General features: G+C 38.9%; 1 protein-coding gene across 11 annotated transcripts in view; it reads left to right on the top strand.

Annotated features, from left to right (window-relative positions):
- The window catches only part of FHOD3 (formin homology 2 domain containing 3), a 377,738-nt gene that overhangs the window by 23,418 nt on the left and 330,023 nt on the right, over positions 1-24,297 (top strand). For all 11 annotated transcript variants that reach the window (XM_005527828.3, XM_088051905.1, XM_088051887.1 and 8 more), the window contains exon 2: positions 11,438-11,544. In XM_005527828.3, the coding sequence (XP_005527885.2) occupies positions 11,438-11,544 (107 nt within the window). The remainder of the gene's footprint in view (positions 1-11,437; positions 11,545-24,297) is intronic.

The raw sequence follows: 24,297 nt of genomic DNA, 5'->3' as shown, positions 1-24,297 counted from the left end.
AAAGTTTGATTATATCAAGACACTTCATCCTGGGCTTCTTATATCTTTTACTGGCTCAGTCTTTGACTCTGATTAACTCCTTATCTCTTTTGGCCCTCAAATGTCTGTGAATTTTACTAGAACTGCTGTTGTTCCAGAACAGTTCCCTACTCCTCTTTCTCTGAAGCTGTTTTCTTTCCCCCAGGACCCTCCTGCTCTAGGTTTTCAAATTGCCTGGTATCTTGTCCCTACTTTCTCATTTTTCCTTAGTTTTTATTTTTCATAGAGAAGTGTTCCTGGATGCAAATAACCTCTTCAATCGAATACTGATTTTAAGTACATCTTATTGCAGGACTGACATTTCAGCTGCACCATTTTTGAAAGAGTGCTGATGTGGGTCATATAGATGGAAATACCATCTGCACACTGTGTTATTGCTTGGTATCTTTTTCTTGGGGTATATTGTCTAGGTAGGTGTTCAGACACTTATGGCAATGAAACCACCACAGACAAATATGAGTAGTTGCTTACTGTGTGTGTTCCTGCATATCTGTAAATTTTGTGGGTGGTTCTGAAGTAGTCCAATGTGTTAGTTTTGTGACAGAATAGTGAGCAACCTGTGGTGTTCCAAATGCAGTTAGAATAGCAATGGTATAATCCTTGTGTGCAAGGTGGAGGATATCAATAGAAAGCTTTTTGTCAAGGTTATGTGCTGAGAACAAAAGGCTGCAATTTATATGCTCCTTCTCCTACATGACTTCAAAAATCCTTTTTCAAATACCTCAGTTTTCAGCTTAATAAGAAGTGTACAAAAGACAGATGGAATTGTAGATGAAGTAGTTATAATTTTTGTCTTCCTGGACTGCTACTTATTTTTACAATAATGATCTGTGAGATTTTAACTTGGTGCTTTTCCTACACGCAGATGCACACACTGAACAAAAGATTTCTCAGGTGGTAAATTTCATTGAAGCTAATCCTTTCTCTCCTCCTCCTTCTCTCACTTTTCTTGACCTATCTCCTTCTTTGAGATTATTTCCATTTCCTTGGATACCTTCACAGTAATTCCAGCCAAATGTTAATAAGAGCTTGTCAGCTGTAGGCATCCCCTGTGTATCAACCAAAAAGCTGTATATACTGTCAAATAAGGAATCGTGTTTTTATAGCCTCTCTCCCATCTGTTCAGCTGAAGATGTCCTTAATCATGAAGGTGAGGAGAGCTACACTTTGTCTTCTTAGTTAGGAAAAGCTGAACACAGATGGGGAAAGGGATTTGAAAAATGTAGATGCCAAAAAGTTTGAATAGATGCAGAGGTTAGGTTATTCTCATGCTATAGGTTTGTTATGTTTACTGTGAGAAAAATGTGGTTTTTTGAGTTAAAGAGATGGAGCTTTTTGGTCTAAATTTGACTTTGCTGAATTCTGTTGCCTGTTTGGTTTGTGCATCATCTCAAATATAACTAACTTAAAATGGTAAAATTAGGTGTGTTATTTCTCCATCCCACATGCTATTTTCAGGGCTTTTTAATGCAAAAATGCAATTATTTTTAATTTTTCAGTTTGCTTTTTTTTTTTTTTATTAGTTAATATTAAACATTGCAGTAACACTAAATGAATTTGGCTATCTTGTTCAATGGCTATTGACATTTTGAACAAGCATACGATTTCTAACAATGCCTTTGTGGCTGCTCTTGGAAGCCATGGTGTCACACTTGGACGCAGATACTGTAATAAATTCTAAATTTTTCCGTGGGGAGCACTGTGTTAAAGGGAATCACAAAGCAAAAGGTCTGAGAATTGGTGACAAAGCTGCCCAAAAATAGCAACAGGTAGGCATCCACTCATTACATGTTCACTGTGGCGTTGTCCGTATTTGAGACCTCTGAAATAGAAGTTTCAGAATTTTGAACTCTGAACTTCCTTTTGTTATTCTTAAGTCAAACCCATAATAGTAATATAACAGCTTTCTGTGTTTGTTTTCAATGTCTTTGTTATTTCAGCAGAATATTTTTATTGGCAGTGTATTTTTCCAGTGGCTCCTGAGAATCTAATGTGGCATTTATGTTTCACTTCATGCCCTGTATTACCTGACCCCAGGAGTATTTTGTGGCGTCTACCAGACCAGAGATAAAAGCTGCTGTTTCAGACTGGGAGTGCAGGCTATGTTCAAAATACCACATTTTCCATATCAGAGTAGCAGTTCCTTTTAAAGTGATTATACTCCTGTGTCCTGACGCCCAGTTGTGCAAACCTTTGGATTATCTTTGTAGGGAGGCAAGGCTTGGTCAATGTCACTGCACATAAGCTCTGCAAAGTGAGAGTAGTTTATGAAGTATTGTATAATATTGTATAATAATAATGATAATTACTGTGCTAAAAATAAATCACATGTGCATTAGTATTAATAACTATTCCTGAAGGGCAGAAAAATTCGGGAATACTGTTGTACATGCTGGATTACTTCTTATAATGGAAAGTTTAAGATCTAGGAAGTTATTAGGGATCTTTCCATCAACCTCTAAATGAGTGTGGAAGAGCAAGTTCACTAGAGTTTGGCAATCTACTGACTTGTGAGCATGGATGACTGAATGTGGCACAGTTGCCATCACCAAAAATTACCTTCTGTATAGCCCCTGTGCCTGACCTTACTTTTAAAACCCTGACCTCACAGATGTATTGGTTCCGTTGGAATTTTAGAGGAAAGGTTTTTTGGCTTTTCTTTTTTAGAAAATACTTTGAGTTACAAGATTATCTTTAAAAGGAAATAGGTATGGGGGAAGGAGTATAGCTTTGTTTCAAGTAATTGCAGTGGAGCTACTTGGCACACAGGGCTCTTAGATCAAGATGGTAATCGTGTGTGGAATTGCTGTCATACTTGAAAATGACAGCATCCACTGTTAAATTTAGGCAATAACATGCAGTCAGTATACAGATTATTTGCTTTCCTTTTATCTCATGGATGTCAAGCGTTTTACGCAAGATTGTTTGTGCGGCATCAGTCCTGGTCTGGGTGTTCTTTCTCCATCATACTGCTCAAAGTGACGATGACATGACACAGACCAGGTAGCAGCAACTCACATGAGAAGGGAGAGACAAGAGAGGAGTTGGTTGTAACTGAAGCCAGATAAGTAATTGTTACATCTGTGGGATGCAACTAAACCGTTCCTATTTTTTTATTAGTTTGTGACAACTAACAGTGACAGCAACTGGGTTACCTTTTAAAGTGCCACCAAAGGACACAAAGGCTGTGTGCAGGTACAGAAAACCTGAGTCTGCTGATCTGCCATAAAATTTGAAAAGCTTTAAAATATGGTGCATTCTGAAAACAACGTGGCCATTCTCATGTGGAGCTTGGCCTTGGATGACACAATATAAAATATTCATTTCTGACAATCAGTTTGTATTACTTTGCTTAGAAATATGGAATTTGGAAATGAAAAATATGGAATATGGGCTGGTAAGTAGGAAGAGCTGCTTTTTTTTGCTTTTTCCTTAGGAGTAATTGGTTTTATTAAAGACAGGAGGATATGGGAATGTAAAGGGGAAACTGAGACTTGTTGGCCCTGGTAACAGGATTCCCATTGTGTTGAAAACAGCTGAACCAGAAGGGAGGAGAGTGTTTAAGAACTGCATAGCTCAAGTGTGTGAATGTGTCAGACTCGTGATATGCGAAGCCAAACAAGGCTTTGGATTTAGAAAGGGAAAACTGAGCATAAAGAAACTTTGCTTTTCATCAACCCTACTCTGCAGAGCATGCTGTAAATGAATAAGGAGCGCACCACCACTAATAAGAGCAATTGTAACCCAATCATGTTTAAAATGAAAGATGAGCTAAGACATTTGAGTAAGATAAGGATTTTTAGAGGCTGTGCCAAAGGCTAGAGTTCAAGAAGGATTTTTGTTTATGGAGTTTGATACTGGATTACTCTAATTTCTCCCTCTCTCATTCCCTTTCTCTGTAATTTTGGAAACAACCAAATGAACAAAGTAATCTGTCCAGTGGGTCTAGCTCAAATTACTGGAAATCTGGTGAGAGCTGGCTGTTGTTCCAGTGAGCGACTGCAAAGTTGAGTGGTTTTGGTGATTTGTACTAACACCAGTAAATAAGAATATCTTCCTCTCATCTCATACTGTAGGTCCTATGAATGGAATCTTTGAACATTGTTTGAACTGCATTTTTGAAAGATGCCTGTTTTTATTTAAATAGAAGGTAATATAAAAAGGATACTTGGCTATATCTTGACACATACTGGCTGCCAACTTGGTAACACTTTGTTCGCATTTATCATAGATTTGTTTGGGTTAGAAGGGATCTTAAAGATCATTTAGATACAACCTCTTGCTTAAGGCCATCCAACCTGGCCTTGAACATTTTGATTGATGACACATATACAGCTTCTGGGAAACTTGTTAGAGTGCTTTACTACTCTGAGTAAAGAATTTCTTTCTAATATTTAATTTAAATCTTTCCTCATGTTTAAAACTGTTACCCCTTGTCCTTTTACTATCTAGTCATAAAAAAAAAGCTTCTCTCCATTTTATTTATAAGCCCTATTTGAGTGCTGAGAGGCTTCAATGAGGTCTCCCTGAAGCCTTCTCCAGGGTGGACAACTCCATCTGTCTCAGCCTATCCTCACAGGAGAGGTGCTCCCTCCCGCTGACCATCTTCATAGCCTTCCTCTGGAGCCCTCTGATAGGTCCACATCTTTCTTAGGCTGAGTACCCCAGAACTGGATGCAGTACCCCAGCTGGGTCTCAGGCACAGGTGGAGAATCACTTCACTCAATCTACTGGTCACACCATTTAGAGAGATTTGGTCAAAATATGTTCTTCTGAATGGATTCTCAGGGCAGGGAGTTGGATGTGAGAAAAGAACATTTCTCATAATTGTTTGTTGCAAAAATATAACTCTGTGGTCCTTGAATAAACAGGGTAGAGGAGAATGGCTTTTGGGTCTGCTGTGCCTTTTTGAAAAGATCGCAGGGTGCATCTGCCATTTTCCCACCTTGACTTCTGCCAAACTACTGCTGCCATGGGACAGAGCCATCAAACCCAAGGAATGTCCACTTGTATGTACAGTGGTGCATCAAAGCCTTCTGCAGGAAGAGAAAACAGGTTTGTGGGAGTTTCTTTTGGCACAGTAAAATATGTACTGACTTTGCATTAAACTGTGTGCCCAGTGGGCTTCTTGAGTGAGTAGACTGGTGTGTGCATGGAACCTTGCAAGGGTGCGTGAGGAGGAACACGCAGCAGTCCTCAGTCAGTGTGCGGACACAGGAATTGCTCTGTTCTTCTCTCCTCACACCCCTTGTGCTTGGTTTTTTGGTATTTCTCTTGGACTGTAAGAAGCTAAAGGCAGTAGATGAAAACAATGATTGAATGCACATTTATTTTTTTTTTTTATTTATTGACTTCTATTTCTGTTAATTCAACTAGTTCCTGAAAGTGGCAGCAGTCATTTATCAGCACCAGGTAACTGGTTGATCAATACCTTTTCTTTCTGCCCTTCCTTTTTCCCCTGCTGCTGTTTGCTCCTTTGGTGATACACTTCAACTGGGAAATTAAAAAAAAATATGAGCTTTCCTGTTACACAGCAATAAGAACTTCCTTATGAAGAAAAATGGGTGTTACCTCTTTCTGCAAGTCAGTGCTTAAAATGAGGGGGAAAAAAAATCATCACTGGTGTACTACTATTGATCTATTTTGAGTATTCTTAAGCTGGATAGTCTTGTAATATGAACTGTTTTGGCCCTACAGGATGTGGGACTAACCACTACCAGCCAGATATGTTTACCTGAGACAGAAGATGACAAACTGAGCTTCTGCCCTTTGTTCTTGGTTTACTGGTAGCCTATAAGGAACACTTTCATGAGTGGGTTGCTTAGCTTTCTCCAACCTGTATTGTTCACTTTGCAAATGGGTGTGTTGCTGCTGAGGGCTCTCCATGTGCTTGTGAGGTGGGGGTGACCCTCGAATCAGGGCCAGGATCAAACTTGGCAGCTCCAACCTTGTTATGCTTGTTCCTGGTAATAATTGCTGCTAGAATACCCCATACCTTTTGTGTAGCACAGTTTCACTCTGTAATGGGGGAAATAGCAAAAGATGGAGTAGGAAGCTCTGCTTTTAAATATTCTCATATTTAAACTTTTTAATCAAATGTTTGTTTGCTTTTGCATAACAAATTGCGCTCAATTTCTCTAAGTAAAACTTTAACCAGTGTAAGTATAAATATATAACAATCTAAATATTATTTATAATCTTATGTTCTTTTTAGGTACTTCCTCTTCAACTGTTTTGGATGTGTCTGGATGTGTCTGTCAAATTTAGGCAATTGTTAACTGCTTTTAAAACTGCAGCAAAAAATATCTAAAATGCATGCATAATTTATATCCGTATACAAATATGTGGAACCGTTTGGATGGTGGTGTTTAGGTTTGTGTGCATGGTGCTTTCATGGTTTTCCATTTGTGCTGGTTTTGGTTGCAGTGTAGCTACTGTATTTTGTGGGTGGCGTGGATCAGTTACCACAGCGTGGACATCAGCTACAATCTGAAAAAGTTTAAACATCTCTCTGTTCTCCTTCTACAATTTTTATTACAGAAAGAGTGCTTTAATTTAGTAGCTCTGCTTGCATTTCAGGCTGTTGTACACAAGCTTTTGGTTGTCTCACTGTTTCTGTTTCTGGTCAGTTATGGAAATCAGTGAGTAGCTAGTGAGGTCAGTACTGCTTAAGAAGCCTTTTCCAGATTCTCCCCTTGTCCAAAAATGCAGCTATACATCAATGAACTACTACTTCTTGATACTGATCTTGTCATGACAGAGTACAGATCTTACCATTTCAGTATGAAACTGAAGATGATAATTAGCACTTCAGTTACATTTTTAATGAGGAAGACCTCCATAATGGCAGTCTTAATTTCTTTGCTTCCCCACTGTAAATCCAGTGGACAGGTGTGATTATCCACAGCTGGTGATTCTGACTAAAGCTCTTACTTTGTTGACTGTTACATGTTTTTGCTTCTTCACTTTTGTGAATGAGATTACTCGTAGGTAGTCCCACTCTTTGTAGAGAAAAGAGATTTTAAAAATTTCCATAGGGACTCAGAGAAGTAGCATTACTTTTGTCCCATTTGGTGGTGCTTATTTCTGGAAAGTATGGAAAAGTATACAGGATGAGTTACATTTAAATGACTTGTGTTAACCTTTTGTGTCTTCTTGGCAATACAGTAAAGTGTGATGCAAAAAATGATAAACTATATGAAGTGATGGGTTAGAGATTTTTAGAACGGTTTTGAAAGATTTTGATAAGGTCTTGGAGAATCTTACCTTTTGACAGTAGTATAAATGAATTATGCAATTTAATAACAACAAAATACAGATCAGATTTTTAGGACTAATAAGAAATGCTGAATAGTTAAAGAAAATTATGAAGGAAAAGGTTAAATAAAATAATTTCTAAAAAGCTGAAGTCTTATTCATGATGATGTAAAACAGCTCAGTTAAATATTCTTCAAAAGATTGTTTGTATGAATTCTGCCTTTTGGTTTTTCTAAGAGAAGATGTTTTTTAATAAGGATTTAAATCTGAATTATGATCAGTGGGAGAAGCATGTAATGAATGAACAAGATGGGGCTATTTGTGACAGTCTCCAGAGACAGGAGAAGTGATGTATAGCAGATAAATATGGGATTAATGTTGAGCAGAGGGGAGAGACCAACATCCTGAATTGTTACTAATAAGCACTAATGAGAGAACAACAGCCATCCTTTGTGTTGAAAAATGCAGGCCATTTACTAATTAAAAATAATTCATGAAGTAGCTTATCTTTTTGTATTCTGCCTGTAATATTTGCATACAAGTGAAGCTGGAGGCAGGGTAGCAAAGTGATCCTATGTAAGGAAGATTTCAAGAGTTTATTGCCTTAATATTTCCCTTAACTTTTAAAGTGTTGTTTTGATCACTTCCATCTTTGTGTGTACACATGAAAGAGAATAAAAAAGCCCAAACTTTTTGGCAAGACTCGGCACTAAGCAATGGAAATAAAAGATACTGCCATTTCTCCCATTACTATAACTCCTCTTAACAAATACAGCATGCAATGTACAGCGCCTTAAAGCTCAAATGAATACCATGTTCAGCTGAAACTATGAAAATGAGATGAACATAGGTACAATGTACTATGTCCATGAAGGACTTCCTGTTCCCATAGTGCTTTTTGTACACTGAAGTCACAAGATATTAGTAAAGCACAGCTTCTTTTCTCTAATTATGCAGTATAAATGGAAATTGTGGGCAAATGTCCTAATCTCCATAGAGACAGCACAACATTTATTTAATTAGTAGTTTGCCTTTTGGCATTACTTTGAATAAATTAGCATTTCATTACATACCCTGAACTACTTGGAAAAAGTTTCCCAGACTAGTATTTAGTCTTTTTTCTCTGAAGAGTGTATTTTGAATTAGCATAGGTTAATAATATCCTTTGTTACTGGAAAGAGACAGCATAGCAATACCGTTGTATTTTTAATATCAGAGGGTTGTGTTTGCAGGTTCTTTGCTTTCTTTAATCCCTAGGAATCAGAGTAAAATCTTATGTCACCTTATTTAATGTGTTACTCCTTCACCAGGGAAAAATCAAAAAAAAAAAGCAAAAAAAAATGGAACAAATTTGAAATAAACCTTGACATCCTCTCTCTACCCATTCTCCAGAGGTTAAACTTTTTTTTCAAATTGCAAAAGTCTCACTCTATCACTAATTGTAAATGAGCTTTTTGACAGTATTTTCAACACAGCTAATCCAGAATACACTATTTGTCTTCCTTTCTTGTATATAAATGAGTGGCAGGAAACAGAGTGACCAAGTTTAGGTATTGACTGCTGCATGAGTGGCTGCTTATAATGCTTTTCCTGGACAGGAACTGAGAATCAAAACTTGGATGGGAAATTAAAAGAGGTAATTCATCAAGGATAGATTTTAATTTATTTTCTTTCTAAGTATTAAAAAGAGCAGGGAGAAAAGTCCACAAAAGTGATAAAGGGTGGTAATTTCCTTTGTTTGAGTCACTGGCTGTTTCAGACCCCTGCTTACCCCTTCAGAGAGTCATTGGCTGCCACCTGTGGCAGAAGATTGTCATGAAGTATGGTGTTAAATATTTGACTCTTTTCAAGGTGGTCTTTGAAGCAGGGATGTATGGTTATACCACCATTGCCATGGTTGCCTTTTGGTACACAGAGGCATGCAAAGAATCTGTCAGTTCGTTTTTGCTAAATCCAGAGGAATGAAACATCTCCATTTTGGCTTCTTTGATCATGACACTGGGCCTGCTGGCAGGAGACAGGGTACATGTGTCTCAGAGGGAAAAAGGGTCTTTGCGCGGGCGTTAGCAGGTCTCATTCAGTGAGAGAGCTTTAAATAAGGTTTGAAGGAGTGAGGAGATAAAATCACAATCACTTAAGACAGACCTGGAGGCAGCATGCCACTCTGAGAGACAGTGTGCTAATGAGGTCCTTTGGTTTGCTGTCTTGTTAGTGGTAGGGGATGGAGATCTATGCAGCAGCAAGGGTTATTGATGTGCTAGAAACTGCAGAAGCACCTGGGAATGCACATGCAGGACTTGGAGCTTCTTCCCCCGAAAAGGCAATGGGATTGATCACCCAAATGAAGTGCATCTGCTCATATGCATGCAGCATGGGCAACAAACAGAAGGAACTGGAACCCATTGTGCAGCAGGAAAACTATGACATAGGGGGTTGGAAGTAGGTGATGTTTAAGGTCCCTTCCAACCCAAACCATTCTATGATTCTGTGACAAGAGGAGATGGCCTCAAGTTGCACCTGCAGAGGTTTGGATTGGGTATTAGCAAAAAATTTCTTCACTGAAAGACTGGCCAGATGTTGGAACAGGCTCTCCAGGGAGTGGTGGAATTGCCATCCCTGCAGTGTTCAAAAGACATGTACATGTGGCATAGAGGAGCATGCTTTGGTGTTTAACATGGTGGTGCTGGGTTAGCAGTGAGACTCAATGATCATAGAGGCCTTCTCCAACCTTAATGGTTCTGTTGTGTTTGGCTGTCAGGCTGGATTTTGTATCTAGTAGTACAATACATCTGGGGCTTATGATATTTGTGAGCTTGGAAGCGGTTACAAAAGGAGCCCCAGTGCAGTGCTGCACATGAAGGTCCCAGCAGTATGTTCAACTGGGCTCAGTGATGTCCATTTTTATGCTTCTGGTCTGAATTCTCTGAGCGGATGGTCACATACCTCCCTAATGACAAGTCAGGACAACCCTGTATATTCACTTGCCTCTTGGTAAATGTTGTTCTCCTGCCCTGGGAAGGCTTTTTTCCTCATTATTTGTTATTTGACACTGAGTTATGTCATGGTGAGAGAGGAGCTCATGTTCCTTTCTAGCTTTTCTCCCAGCTTCATTAGTTTTCTCTCTCAATCAGTAATTATTTTGTATTCCTGGTCAATGAGTTAGCCAGAGTTTTGGAATGGTTCATCCTAGATCTTCTATTCTGATGAGCACCCTGCAAATAAAGCCTCAGAAAATTTATTTTCTAACTTGGGTCAAATCTGGCTCTTAACAACAGCTGGAACAATTAATGGAAAACTTGAGGAAAGAAAAGAAGTGAAGATATTAAGTTCTCCCAGCCTCCCTCCCAGCCTCCCTCCCAGCCTCCCTCCCTGCCTCCCTCCCAGCCTCCCTCCCTGCCTCCCTCCCTGCCTCCCTCCCTGCCTCCCTCCTTGCCTCCCTCCCTGCCTCTTAAGCATCATTGTGGGCAGATTTTTGCTTTCAGGTCTGGTCCTCGATTACCTCAGTACCTGTGTAGGAAGCTGGCAAAGGTTTCTAGTCCTCCCCCCACCCAGTGCCTACTAGTGTTGTTCCTGTACCCTCTGAGGTTCGTTGGTGCCTGGCCCTAAAAGTAGAACGCCAGAAAATCCTGTGACTTGGTTGGCTGTACTTACCCTCACTGCAGGACCCCAACTCCTGGCTGCCACATTTTGCACTGTCCCTTACCTATATCTGTCCTCATAGGGGCTATTCAGTAGCTCACAAAACAGCTCTTTCTTCCATCTATCCAGAGGCTCAGAAAATCTACTTACAACTCTAAGAACAGAGAACAGTAATTTATGTCCTTGATACACATTGGAATTAACTTCTCTTTTTGTATTACATTTTAAAGGCGCTATGCTAAAGCCCTCTAATCTTCTTCTGTATGTTCTAATAAATTTCATTGTATTTGTTAGTTGTATTGATATTGTTGTGAGCAAGCATGGTCTAGGGAACATGGGTTTGGGATCGCATAAATTGCCAAAACATTTTTCTTACCTGCTCCCAACATATTATTTGTTTTACGGAGATCTTGTCTGGAGATCTGGAAAATGGGAAGCAATGTTAGAGGTATGTTAGAGAGAAAGACTCTTGTAATCTAATGGTCTGAATTTTGTTCTACAGCTTGATGACTGCACCCTGCAATTGTCTCATAATGGTACCTATCTGGATCTAGAATCCACCTTAGCAGAGCAAAGAGATGAATTAGAAGGCTTCCAGGAGGATGCTGGGTAAGCAAAGATTTACTAAATTTTTATAAATAAATATGTGGTTAACTTCATATGTTTGTCAGCGCAGGAACAGAAAAGATAAAAATCTTTCCCTCATATGCCTGTATGTTTGTCCCTTTGTATGATTAAGAATTTTGACTTGTCTCTCTATGTTCACTGTTACAGTGTCTCTAAAATCCGACATACTGTAGAGAAATCTATGAATACAAATATCTTGATTAGTCTAATAAGATTTTATAGTTCTTTGAAACTTGATAAATGAGGATGGTTTGTTGGGAGAACTCTGAGATCTTTCACATGATATTAGTCATGTAGAGGATTATACTGGGGTGGTATTCCTGAAGTTATAAACTCAATTTCTTTTGCCTTGATAGTTGTCCTCCATTTATATTTTTGAAGAAAAGGCTTATACTGGTTTAGTTTTCCAGTCCTGGAATTGATATGATTCAGTCCAAGGGATGGGCGTGCATGTTGTTTTTTGAATATTTTCCTCTCTAGATTTTCTTCTTTAGTTTTTACTGGCACACATGGATTGCTGTGACACAGTTTTCCATAATCATTTCTTTGAGAACTGAAAGTGAAAGCAAAAGTTATCATCAGTGTGTGTTTGTGTAAATGCACATAGGAGATTTGCTTTTTTGAAGAATTTTCTTTCTGTAGATCTTTCAGGTGATTGTCTTAAGATGTAAAATGAACAGAAAGTTTAGATCTATTTTTGTCTTTCTGGTGACTATATTGGACTGGATAGTTGTGATTATTTTATGGGTATGTTTAACTGAATTTTGAGTTTGTCAGAGTTTCTTTACAGTAGGAGATGGAGCCCTTCTGCTTATACTCCTTCTCCACTTCTAATAGCTGTCTTGCCTTTCATGAATATGCCTTAAAAATTTGAACTGTGCCTCTGAAGATTATTTTATGTGGAGAAGAATTTTAAATAATAATTTCCAGATATTCACGTGTTAGGATTTGTGTATATCTTACTCACACATACCAGTTTGGGGCATATTTTATAACCATTACAAGATAAAAACTGTTCTGTTAGAAACCAATTAGAAGAGAGTTCATCAGTAGACAGAGTAGGAAATACAAGCTGAACTGAGCCTCCTTTCCTATGCAATAGGAGCATTGAGTGTAGAAGTTGATATAGTCTTCAGTTTTGTGCATAGGTGATAAAAATTACTGCAAAGAACAGCAAGTTCATATTTCCAGCTAACTTTATAATGAGTTGAAAGCAACTAATACGAAGGATTTTTTTTTTTTATGGGAGCAATACAATTTGAATTTTTCACATTTTTTTTTCCCTTCCATTGGTGTCTCTGTGATTAATTCTGGTAATTTTAACTTCAATACTTTTAACACCCCACAGTTGCAATTTGGCACTGCCAAGACATCTGGCAAGTGAGATCATTTGGTGCTTTTTCCGTCAGATTTTGCTCTTGAAATGGCATGCTACTGCCCACCTTGTTTTATTTTTATGCTTCTTTTGGGCATGTAAAATCAATTATATGAATTGTTCCTGAAACACAATTATAATTTTCTCTGTGATGGCTATTCTGAGAAAAAAACCCAATCCAACAAAACAAAAATCATGGAACTGCTGCTTTTGAAGTTTTGTACTGGTGTGGATTCAGATGGATTTCTGTGTTTCATTTTTGTCCGTGTTTTGTGAGAGAAGAAAAGATAAACAAGAACCACCAGAGATTTGGAACTATGCATGATAAGCTTCTCTGTAGAACTTAACATTGTTACTTGACAGTAAATGCAGCTTATGTGATGTTATTTGGAAAAACAGAGTATTCTAGACAGGTTATCAAATGCAGTCAGTAATGTCTTCTTAATGTATTTCTAGCAAATTAAACTCCATTTTTGGGCCTTACAGTTCTGAGACCAAAACACTGAGCTGGAGTGCTCCTGAGCTGGAGCTTCTGGCTGCAGACCATGGGAGCTTAACAACAGCCTGCTGTCTGGGAGGGACTGGCTGCAGAAACCATTTAGTCTCTCTCTTTTTCTGTCTGGGTCATTTCAAGGTCCTGCTCTTAATCTTCAAAGCTTTTAATTTTCTGAGATTAGGCTACCTCAGGACCTGTCTTTCTGCCATGCCAAAGCTGCTGTGCTTATCAGGGTCACTGAAGCTTGCTGAACTCTAAGTGAAGGCTTTAGTAGCTGGATATTCAAGGCATTTTTAAAATTTTAGAACCTTAGCTGTGGCAACTCCTACTCAAAGTGGTCAGTGTCCTGTAATCTGATACTGAAAATCTGTTTTTACCAAATGTACCTGTTAATCCAGGAAAAGTGATGAAAGTTTTCTTTTTAAACACTATTGAAATGAGACTTGTAAATACAACAAAACAAGCAGAAAGCAAAGTCTCAAAAATTTTGATTGGTTTGAGAGGCTGCAGGTATTTGTTTTCTCTAGGAGGGATTGGATGAGCATAGTGGAAAATATGAAGGATTATCCTTCAAAAGGAGAGAAGAGAATGGTGGCGGTTGCTGGAGGTTTATAATGTATATCTGTAAATAACCTGTATGTCGTGGTTTTAAACCAATAACTAAGAAAATTACTTATTTCTTGCTGTGAGATATGGATTAGAACAAGAGCAAAACAGGCATAAAACTTAAAAGGAAAAAAAAAAAGAAAGTTTATTGACAAACTACAATAAGAACACCAGAATAAACTTCCAGAAAAACCTTTTCATCCCCTGTCTACCCACTATTCCCTTGTTCACATGACAAAAGAGACAAAACCTTTGGAACTTTGATGGTTAAAACAGTCCCAATTCTTGCTACAGTCTTTTCACCAGTCTTTATAGAGAAACAGAAGTTTCTTCCTGTTAATTTATGGAGTTTCTCACAAGAAAAACTATTTTTGTTATAGTTTTCCATTGCTCTAATGTTAGCTGCCCAGAGCTGCTGTTATCAGAGCCCACTCCTCCCATTTTCACATCACTCTCAAGTGTGTATGGGCCATGCGTCTAGGGATGGGATTTTTAAGGATAAGTTATTCAAAGGCAAAAAAAAAGTCTTCTTCATCTGTTTCCGTGAGCTTCACCAGAAAACAGTTTTCTCATTGCCTCTCAAGGCTTCAAATCTTCCAGCACTTCACTGTACCATAATTACTCTACTTTTTACTCAAAATTTACACTTTGAACACTCTATTCCTCCCTATATACTGTCATGAATTAAAGGAGTGTTTTCAAGACCTTATTGTCCATTTCCATAGTTTTAACAGAAAGATATTTCAGCTTAATTAAAGCATCTTCTTAATTCTCTACCTGTTCTGAAGCTTCTTTTCTTGCCTGTCACTGGTAGTTTATAAAGTCTCTTTTCATGTTGATCACTCTCTTTTCTCTGTCTGGATAAAAAGATTAATCCGCAAGTCTCATCTGGGAAATGAAAGAGTTAAAATCTTGCCCAGGCTGTTGTAGGTAGTTCTGTGGCCTCGGCCGGTGCAGGAGCTGGAGCCGTCTGCGATGGAAAGTTCCTCATGGCTGCTCTGGAGAGTGCAGTCGCTGCGCCCAGCCCGCTGCAGGTCCAGAGCCCCTCACCTTCTTCACTCAGCAGTCTCCAGTGAATCCAGCCACAGCAAAAAACCTGCAGCCGAGCCAGAGATCGGCTCGGCCCGGCCCGGCCGGAGCCCGGAGAAAACCCCCTCCACAGGGCCCGCATCCCCCGGCCGGGAGACGCTGGGCCCAGCCCAGTCCCCGCCCGGCCGCATGGCCTGGGCAGGGAACGGGAGGCCTGGAGCTCTGCCGCCCTTCCCAGCCAGGAAACAAAGAGAACCAAGAGCGCTCTGGTTTTACACTTTAAGGTAGGGTTCACAAGTTGATCCCACTTTTCAATGGCCTAAACTGCTGTCAATTCTCAGCAATGACCGATAATTGGTCAGGAGAAAAGACGCCAGGCAGATCCCAGCAACTTAAACTTTCTTAAAGGTAAAGTAACTCCATGACACTGTATAAGAAACATATGCACTCATGCAATTAGAAATGAATGCTGTTCTGTTACTGGATATAGTGAAAAGAGGCAACAGGTAGTTGCTGTCCACTCCAGCAGAATCGAATCTTCTATCTAGTGAAGGAGAAAAGCCAACACACCTGCCTTGGTACCCTGGAGAACTAACTAAAACATGGATGGGGATTGGACTGCTTTCCAATCTTCACAACTTTACCTGCTGCCATTTGCACCCTTGAGAACAGCTGTAAGATTCAGGAGAATCAGATTGTTTTTATATGGGGGCTCGTTTTGGAAGAGCCAGGACAAACATCGGGCCAAGTAATGAGGCTGGCCCTGCAGCAGGTGTTGCAACCAGCAAGAGGGTCAGTAGGAGCATGTAGGAAAATAACTTTACTTTTCAAGTCTGGATTGTGTTCATGGCTCACTTGCTTGTTGGGTTGCTTGGCTGTTTGGCTTTTTTCCTTGCTTACAACACAGGTTACTTTGTGATTGTGTAATTGTGTAGAGTGGTACACAATGGAGGCTGTTTAGGCAGGCTGGCTGCTTAAAGGTGTTGGTGACAAGTAAAGCTCCTTTCCTTGCCTTCCTTGATGTTTTACAGAGAAAGCAGGAATCATCAAGAAGCTGATGTGTTTAAATTACCATATAATTGCTCAAGCTCTCTTTGTGGATATGTCTTAACAGGCCCTCATGATAGCCCACAAGGTAACACAGTCCTCAGAATGCAGAACATGAGTTTCTTCAGGCAGTATGCTATGAGCAATGACTTCAGGGAATATGTTGTCAAGACTTCTGTTCAGCAGGGATTCTTTTAAAACACTTCTGATAAATGGCTTCAGTGCTAAGGTTTTTGCATTCCTTCTAGACACTCTTTCTCAAGCCATTTTAGCTGGACGACCTTTTCCCTCTTGATGGTGTTGTTCATTCCGGGCTTGATTCGGAATCTATTGGAGGCGATGGAGTCTGGCAAGGATCTCTAACATTCTTTTCCTGTTTTTGTACTGGTTGTTTTCCCACTTAGATTTTGCAAATAACACAATTGTGAAAATGAAAACTTACTGTCACTTGTTTACATAAGGAAGTTGGGGATGCATTTGAAAATTAATTTAGTTTTTGTCTTACAAAAGTGGTATGGCTTATTTCTTGAACCAGTACTGAAATCTAGCAGATTCTATGCTGATTTTACATCACTTTAAACAGAATGTATTTTGTGTTTGTTCATGGGTGAAAAACGTTCTCAACTTCTTGTAGCTTTCTCTCTGTGTTTTGTCTTGATGTCATTTCTATGTTTTGCAGTGCCAACAAGAAAAATAATGGAGGTACCAGGGAAAGATTGTCATTTTGTTGCTACAAACAGGAGACTGTGACTTCTTATTGACATTATTCATCCATGTTGTGAAGAATATATTTTGATTTCTATAGAAGAATATATTATATATATTTTAATTTTATAATAATACGTATTTCTATAGAAGAATATATTTTGATGTTGTGAGGAAAATATTTTGATTTCTGTGATATTTCGCTATTAGGTCTGATGAAATGCTGAATCTGAAAAATGCAATTGATAGTCACAAAAAAAACCCCCAAGAAAAGCATAAAAAACCCAAAAAACCCCCAAAAAACCCCAAAACCACAACAAAAGCAGCTCCCTAGAAACATCAAACTAAAAAACCTGGGCTGAGAGGTCATGGTAATTTTTGGAAGATGTAAGAATTTCTACAGGGTAGCAGTATGACAGTCTAAAATGTATCAGATTGAGATGTTGCACCACATTTTGAAGTGGATGTATAGCTAAAACTATACTGTTGTAGAATAAATGGTGATACAGATTAAAATTTCACATTCCTAAAGAAATACATTTTTATGGGCGAGCAAATTGATGCTTTCTTAATTACCTCAAAAAGATTGAGAGCATTAACTATTACTGCCTATATTTTCAAAACTTTATGCAGCTTTTTAGCTTCTTATTTCTGATATAATTTTGTTGTTTATGTAAAAAATAATTAAATAAAATATTGAAAACAATCTTTAGGTGGAACTGTAGTAATTAATTTTCATAGTTCTCTTGCAATAATCATTGACAGCAAAATGAAATAAAATTACCGGTCCCATATGGTTTCCCTGCACAGAACAATTGGCAAGGCATCTCTGAGCATTCCTGCTTCCAGAGCGTGTAATCAAAATAATACACATATGTGTATGTATTTTGTAGGCCTGACAAATGAGACATGTGACTTTGAGGGATGCGCTCTGAAAGCAGGATGGATGCAATTAAAAATTGAAAGCTGCAGTATGAAAATTATTCACCAGTTGAGATAAGTATTTCTTTTCAGTGGATCTTCTTGTCACAGTATCTTGTGAAGAAATGATTGACAAATTAAGGTTGCTACTAATAGTAAAATGCTACTGCTTTTGTAGTTAAAAAAATGAATTCTGATTTGTGTATATAAAATGTTTTTAGAAAATAATCATCTTTAAAATAATAGCAAGCTTGAATAAATTTTACGGCAGGCCAAGGCTTGTTTTCTTACATAGTTTTCAAGCTGGCTTGATGGTATAGAAGTAAACCTCTTCTGCATATGTTGAGGTCAGAAATTGCAAGCCACTTTGCTCACACCGAAATACACAAAATGCAAGGTCCATATGAGCTTTTGAAAAGCACCTGTGGTGCCCTGTTTTGGTGTGTGCTGTCTAGGAGGGGTCTGGAGTGTAACAGTAAGCACAGAGATTAGAGCAATCACAATTTAGTGTGTGTAGTAGAAGTCTGGGGATGCAGATGGGGATGCAGTCTGTGCATGTCACAGCTTCATCCCAGTCTTGATTGAGGGCCTCCAGGCAAGTAGCCTACAAAAAAACCCATCACAATACTGGATAGTGTTAACTTTCATGGATGTGCTGAACATGTCCTTCAAAGGGAAGCAGAGTTCTGCTCTTCTCCAAATGCCACCATCTTGGAAATTGTACCTCACTCCTTCCAATTGACAAAGATCACTGGCTCCCGTGGCTTGGACAGGGAGGCTTCATGAGCTTTTTACCCTCTGTGTGATTTTGATCTGGAGTGGGCAGGAGCCTGAGATTGGTAGACTTGGCCAGGGCAGGTCAGAGCTGCCTCTTGGAATTAACACTTACAAAATGTGAAGGGGCACGGTGCTCTTAACCCATGTGCCTGAGAGCAGTGTCAAAAACTCACGGTGGCTTTTGGGGTGTAAGATGGCATTGCAAATACCAAGTCCTGAAGTGTCTGTGGTCTGCTTTTGCCTTATGAGGTTTTTTTTGTGGGTTTTTTTTTTGGTGACAGTGTTTAAATGCTGGGGGTTTTTTAAAAGCTTGACCCATGATTTTACAGATTTGTTTGTCAATACTGCAGCAGCTGTGTCTCTTTCTGTCCCACCTTACCACAGAATTTACTCATTTGTAAAGGGAAAAATCTACATCTGTACCAAGGTACCTGTGGAAGCACTTGAAGATTTGCTGTTTTTGAATTTAGTGATTACTTCTGGCAAATGAATGCAGTAAGAGTGCTTTTATTAAAAAATAATTTCCACTGCAAATTGGATTGCAAAAATACTGTTGTGCTTAACTCTCTCCCAGGCTCTTACATACCAAATAAAGTGCCAAACCAAAAAGTGTGTGAATAATTCTTAGTTTTTCCTAGGACAAATTTTTTTAAAGATAGCCAAATTTGGCATTCAGTTTTACATGTGAAAATAGCTGAGAAGTCCAGTATTTTATGGTGGAAACTTAAATAAAAACAGCTTATGGAAACAGCTGATGCCAGATGTTCTATTTAAAACCATTTAATTTTATTAACATTGAAGCTGCTTAATAGCTGTGTTTGCACTCTGCCCTCCTCCTCAATGACAAGGCTGTTAGTTGAGAGCTCTCGAGGCTTGAAAATGTGTTTCCCTTCAATTTGTGAGGAGGAAATCCCTTCCTCTCTCCATAAACAGATCATCTGTGGGGCTTCAGGTAGGGCTGTCATAAAGTGCTGCAGGGCTGCTCTGAACTCAGTTCCTGTTGTGAGCAGAACCAGGGATTTGGGAATCCAAACCTGGAACAACACCAGCACCATGGGCACTCACTGTCTGCTGGGGAAAACCAGTGTAGTATTGCCCAGAGTGTGTGGGCAGCCAAGGGAGTTTGTGCTGGGTAATTAATAATAGCTGTGAATTAGCTACACTTCCTATACCATGACAACTGTTCCTGTGTGTGCTCCTACCCGGTGGTAAACACAGAAGTTTGTGTAAGCAAGCTCACACTTGCTTTTATCCCATGGGAATCTATTTGTTTATGTGCTTGGTTTGTTTGGTTTACCCCTGACTAAACTAGGGTGGTAATCTGCTTCTGATAAAAATAGTGTCTCCAATTTAACCTCCAGTTGTGAGCTAACAGCTTAAACCACTGCAAATCTATGACTAACCCAGGATCTCTGGTAATGAAACCATGAAAATTAGTAAATACTGCCAGGGTTAAGACCACAGCAGTACAGCAAAACAGTAGTTTATTTAACATTAACTGCTCAGTAATTGTGCTCGCAAAGGCATTGTTGGCCCAGCAATAAATATAAAGCCCATTTCCGAAGTTGAAATAAGTGGACTGAGAAGAGTGTTTAAGAATTTGTATGTCAAGAAGAAGCCCTTGCCAAATATGATGCTAGTGGAAAACTTCCAAAAGCAGAAAGAGACACAAAGTAGTATGTTGATCCGTGCAAAGTAGACTTTATTTTTATGTACTTACATACACATATGCATGTTCTACTGCAAGGTAGGACAGCTTTAAAATAGTTATTGATGAGTGTGCTTAAAATGGTCTCATTCTGATAAAGTGTAACAGACCAATTAAGTGATTAGGGCATTGCTTTCAAATGTGTTGTGCTGCTTTGGATAGTATCTTCTTCACTTTATTATCTTTATAGTGTCATCAGTTAAATTGAAAAACCATAAAAGATTAGAATTTTTCCCGTAAGGTAGTAGAGAATGATTTCTAATAAAAGGGAGATGTTTATGAAAAGTTCTTAAGACTATTTTTTATAAACTGAGTCAATTTTTTTCTTTTTTAATTATAAAAAAATTAGATGCCTCTTTTGGAACTGTAAGTCAGATTAAGCTCAGGTATTAGGGGCCTTTGTGAGGAAAGAAAAATCTAAATTATTCAAGTGCTGTTCATGTCTTCTCTGGAACTATGGAACTTCTAATGAAGCTGTTCACGAACTCACTGAATGGGTCAGATTGGAAGGAACCACAGTGGGACTTCTGGCCCAAGCTCCCTGTTTGAGCAGGGTCGTCACAGAGCCCATTGCACAGGATTGTGTCCAGAAGGTTCTTGAATGTCTTTGAGGTAGGAAACTTCTCACCCTCTCTGGGCAGCCCGTTCCAGTACTTGGTCACCTGCACAGTAAAAAAGTTCTTTCTTACGTCCAGGTGGAGCTTCCTGGGCATCAGTTTCTGCCCATTGCCTCTTGTCCTATTGCTTGGCACCACCGAGCCAAGCCTGGATCCACTCTCTTGACACCTTCCCTTTAGAGACTTCCAGACACTTCCTGTCTCAGTTGTCTCCTCTGGAGGCTGAACAGGCCCAGCACTCTCAGCCTTTCCCCATAAGAGAGATGCTCTGGTCCCTTAATGATCTTTGTAGCCCTCTGTTCTACATGCTCCAGGGGCTCTGTGTCTCTCTTGTACTGAGGAGCTGAGAACTGGACACAGCACTCCAGATGTGGCCTCACCAGGCCTGAATAGAGCGGCAGGATCACCTCCCTCGACCTGCTGGAGATGCTCTTCTTAATGCCACCTGCAGTGGTCTGGAACCAAAACTGTGGATCCCACAGTGTGGCTGGGAGCACTGGAGGGACCCTTCCTTTGTCTGAAGATGTGGAAACATCAAGTGACTCAGCTGTTGGAGGTTAATTTATTTTACTTTCCTCCTTGCCCTTGTCCCATAGGTTTCCAGTTCTTCTAACATTTTTTCCCCCAAAAATCCAGATATTTCAAGGCATCTTTTTCTCCAAGTGTGAAGAGGTTTTAAATTAAAATCCTTGTGTAATGTGAATATCAAAGTGCAGGTGATAGCAAAACCATATGACCAGAAACTAGGAGGTGTAAAGATTACTGGGAGGAATGTGCAGTCAGAGCTTGACAGTTCCTGACAGCATATACATAACCTAAGAACTGGAAAGCATTGGTCAAGTGATGTGTCCTCTCTGAAGAAGAACGTGATGCAAGGTTGACAAGAGGAGTGGAAACTATGCTCTTGGTTTTGTGTTTTACCCAGAAACAATATTATTGTTAAAACAGCTATTTGAATGCAATTCTCTTCACCATTTTCCAACTCATAAAATTTGTGTTTTCTTAATATAAAAATAAATATAAGATGAAGATTTATTTGATCATGCTATCAATGTTTCACAAAACAACAGGATAAACATCCTGCTGAAAACAATTATATATGGGTTGAGTGGGTTGAGCTTTTGAGTTGGGAAGGGATATAGTTTTTTTCATGAATGACAACTCTTGAAGAATGGTCATTTTCTGACTGTGAAGGCAGAAGTCAACCCTCAAATATTTGAGGAGCTTTTGTAAAGATTTTGTATTTGTTTTAATGTGTGGAAATTGAGCTATTAGCAGCTGGGAAAGAGACAGCATGCTGATACAGAAAGTATGGGGAGAAAGTAGGGAAGGGATTCTTACTCTCCAACTTCTGCAATTTGCTTGCACGTAAACTACTGAAAAGGACAAATGGAACAAATGTTTCTCCCATTTTGAACTCATTGCATTTTAGAGAGCGTAAAAGTGATTCATTATCTTTTGGCAAAAATCATTGCCTTGTGGTGAGATATCCAGAAGACTCCACCTTTTACTGATGTATACTCAGAATACATTAATAATAAGTAATTTGGTGCTGTTCATGTGGCTTATTAATGCATACTTGGTGAATCCCTTGATTGTTGCACTCAACACTTTGGAGTTTCTCATTTTCTTCCCCCCTTTCTTTCTATCTCATTTTGTTTCCATATAAAAAGAGAGGGGAAAAAAAAGAAAAAAAAAATTACAACCTTGCCTAGTAAATGTACTTGTGAAGAGTTAGGGGGATGTAAAAACCCAGCACCATGTAGTGACAGTCTATAGGTAGTCCTTATTTGCACAATTGTACAGAAAACAGTGTGTCAGCCAGGATGCTATTCCACTCACTGGCATTCAGATGTAACTTTTCTGGGTGGTTTATAGGTTTTTAGTGGGAATGAGGCAGTTATTTGTTAAAATCATGTTGACAAACACAGGACGCAATATTGGAATAAACTGCAGGGAGAACATACAGATCTAAGCATACTTTCTTCTTTTGCATACTGTTGCTTGCTCTAATAATTGGCAAGATTTTGCCTGCCCAGTTTTTGCTTAGGGAATATGCTGGGATTATTTCTACTTGGATTAGTAAAGTTTTAATTATTTTTATGTTTTGTTTTTGAATGCAGAGTGAACAGACGTGAATAGTTGCTATTTAGTAAGTGTGTCATGATCCAGGAATGCTTTGAATAAAACCTCTCTGAAAAATAATTAGATGACTTGCAAGTGTATTTCTCAAACAGGATGCAGACACATTCTGACTTCACACTAATTTCTAGATGGAAAAATTGAGGTAAGAAAGAAAAGCCCACTGACTTCCTATGAGGATGAATGTTGTGTGTTTGCCTTGTACAGCCTGTCATGTACCAGAATAGGTTGCTAGTGCTGTCATTCATTTGAAGAGTATTAGCATGTAAAAGACTTTTTTAATTATTGGTATTATTTTCTGAGCTCCTCTGTTTCTATTATTCAATGGCAATAACATGAGCTTGAACATGACAGTTGGATCTTTAGATAATAATCACCTAAGAACTTCAAAAATGTTACTTGTTTGGATAAGATTTTGGGATGAGTTTCAGAGAGATTCTTAATTCCACTCTCCTTGCACATGTGCACTCTCTCACTTTCAAAAGACTTGGCTTTTATACCACATTTTTTTGGAAGTGTCAGAATTTTTTTTTTCTATCTCTTGAATTTGCAGTTGAATGGAGAAGCAAATCATAGTGAAACAGCAGTCGAAATGTATCTCAACAGCTTTGAAATCAAAGCCTAGGATTTATGCTGTCTGATTAATAGCAGGTTAAAAAACCACTTTCCTTATTGTGTGTGTGCTGGTTTGCAGATCTTTTTCAAGGAAAACCTGATAGACTCAAGTGCTTGAACTCTGGCAAAAGTTTCATCCTTTATGCATTCAGCACCAAACAGTTTGTTTTCTATTGTTGCTGTGGAGTACCTTAAATGATGAAGCAACTGCTAGACAACAACCCATTGCAGAAGCATTTTTCACTCCCTAAAAGGTGTATGCAAGTGAAGATGGAAATGGATGGGTTCTGAAACAAAAAAGCAAAAGCCATTTGCAAAAGTAATGCACTCTAGAACAAGTCTGTTGCATGTGTTTGCTTCTGGTGGCATACTGTACTCTAGGTTTCTTTTGTGGGAGTCAGTGATTCTTGAGCTCAGGAGTTGGTGGATGCTCTTCTTATTAAGCTACTTCTGTTGGAAAACATGGATGTGATTATTGGAGATGGTTAATGGTCCACGAAGAAGCCTGAGTGCTATGAGAAGCTGTAACGAAGTGTGAAGTATGTGTTGTGCATGTGTATTTTGAAAGCACATATGTGGTTTTCATAATGGTTAGATTGTTACATCAGGCAGAATTTGCTGCAGAATTGTTATAGGGTAAATTGTCAGATTAGGCTGATGTTAAATGCTGTCCAGGGCTGGAAATAATTTCAGTGTT

This window comes from Pseudopodoces humilis, chromosome 1, assembly GCF_049639895.1.
Source record: "Pseudopodoces humilis isolate 2021_Gansu_Grassland_sample_001 chromosome 1, ASM4963989v1, whole genome shotgun sequence".
Lineage (NCBI taxonomy): Eukaryota > Metazoa > Chordata > Aves > Passeriformes > Paridae > Pseudopodoces > Pseudopodoces humilis.
Note: the sequence above shows the minus strand (reverse complement) of the source record. Positions and strands in the feature narration are given on the sequence as shown.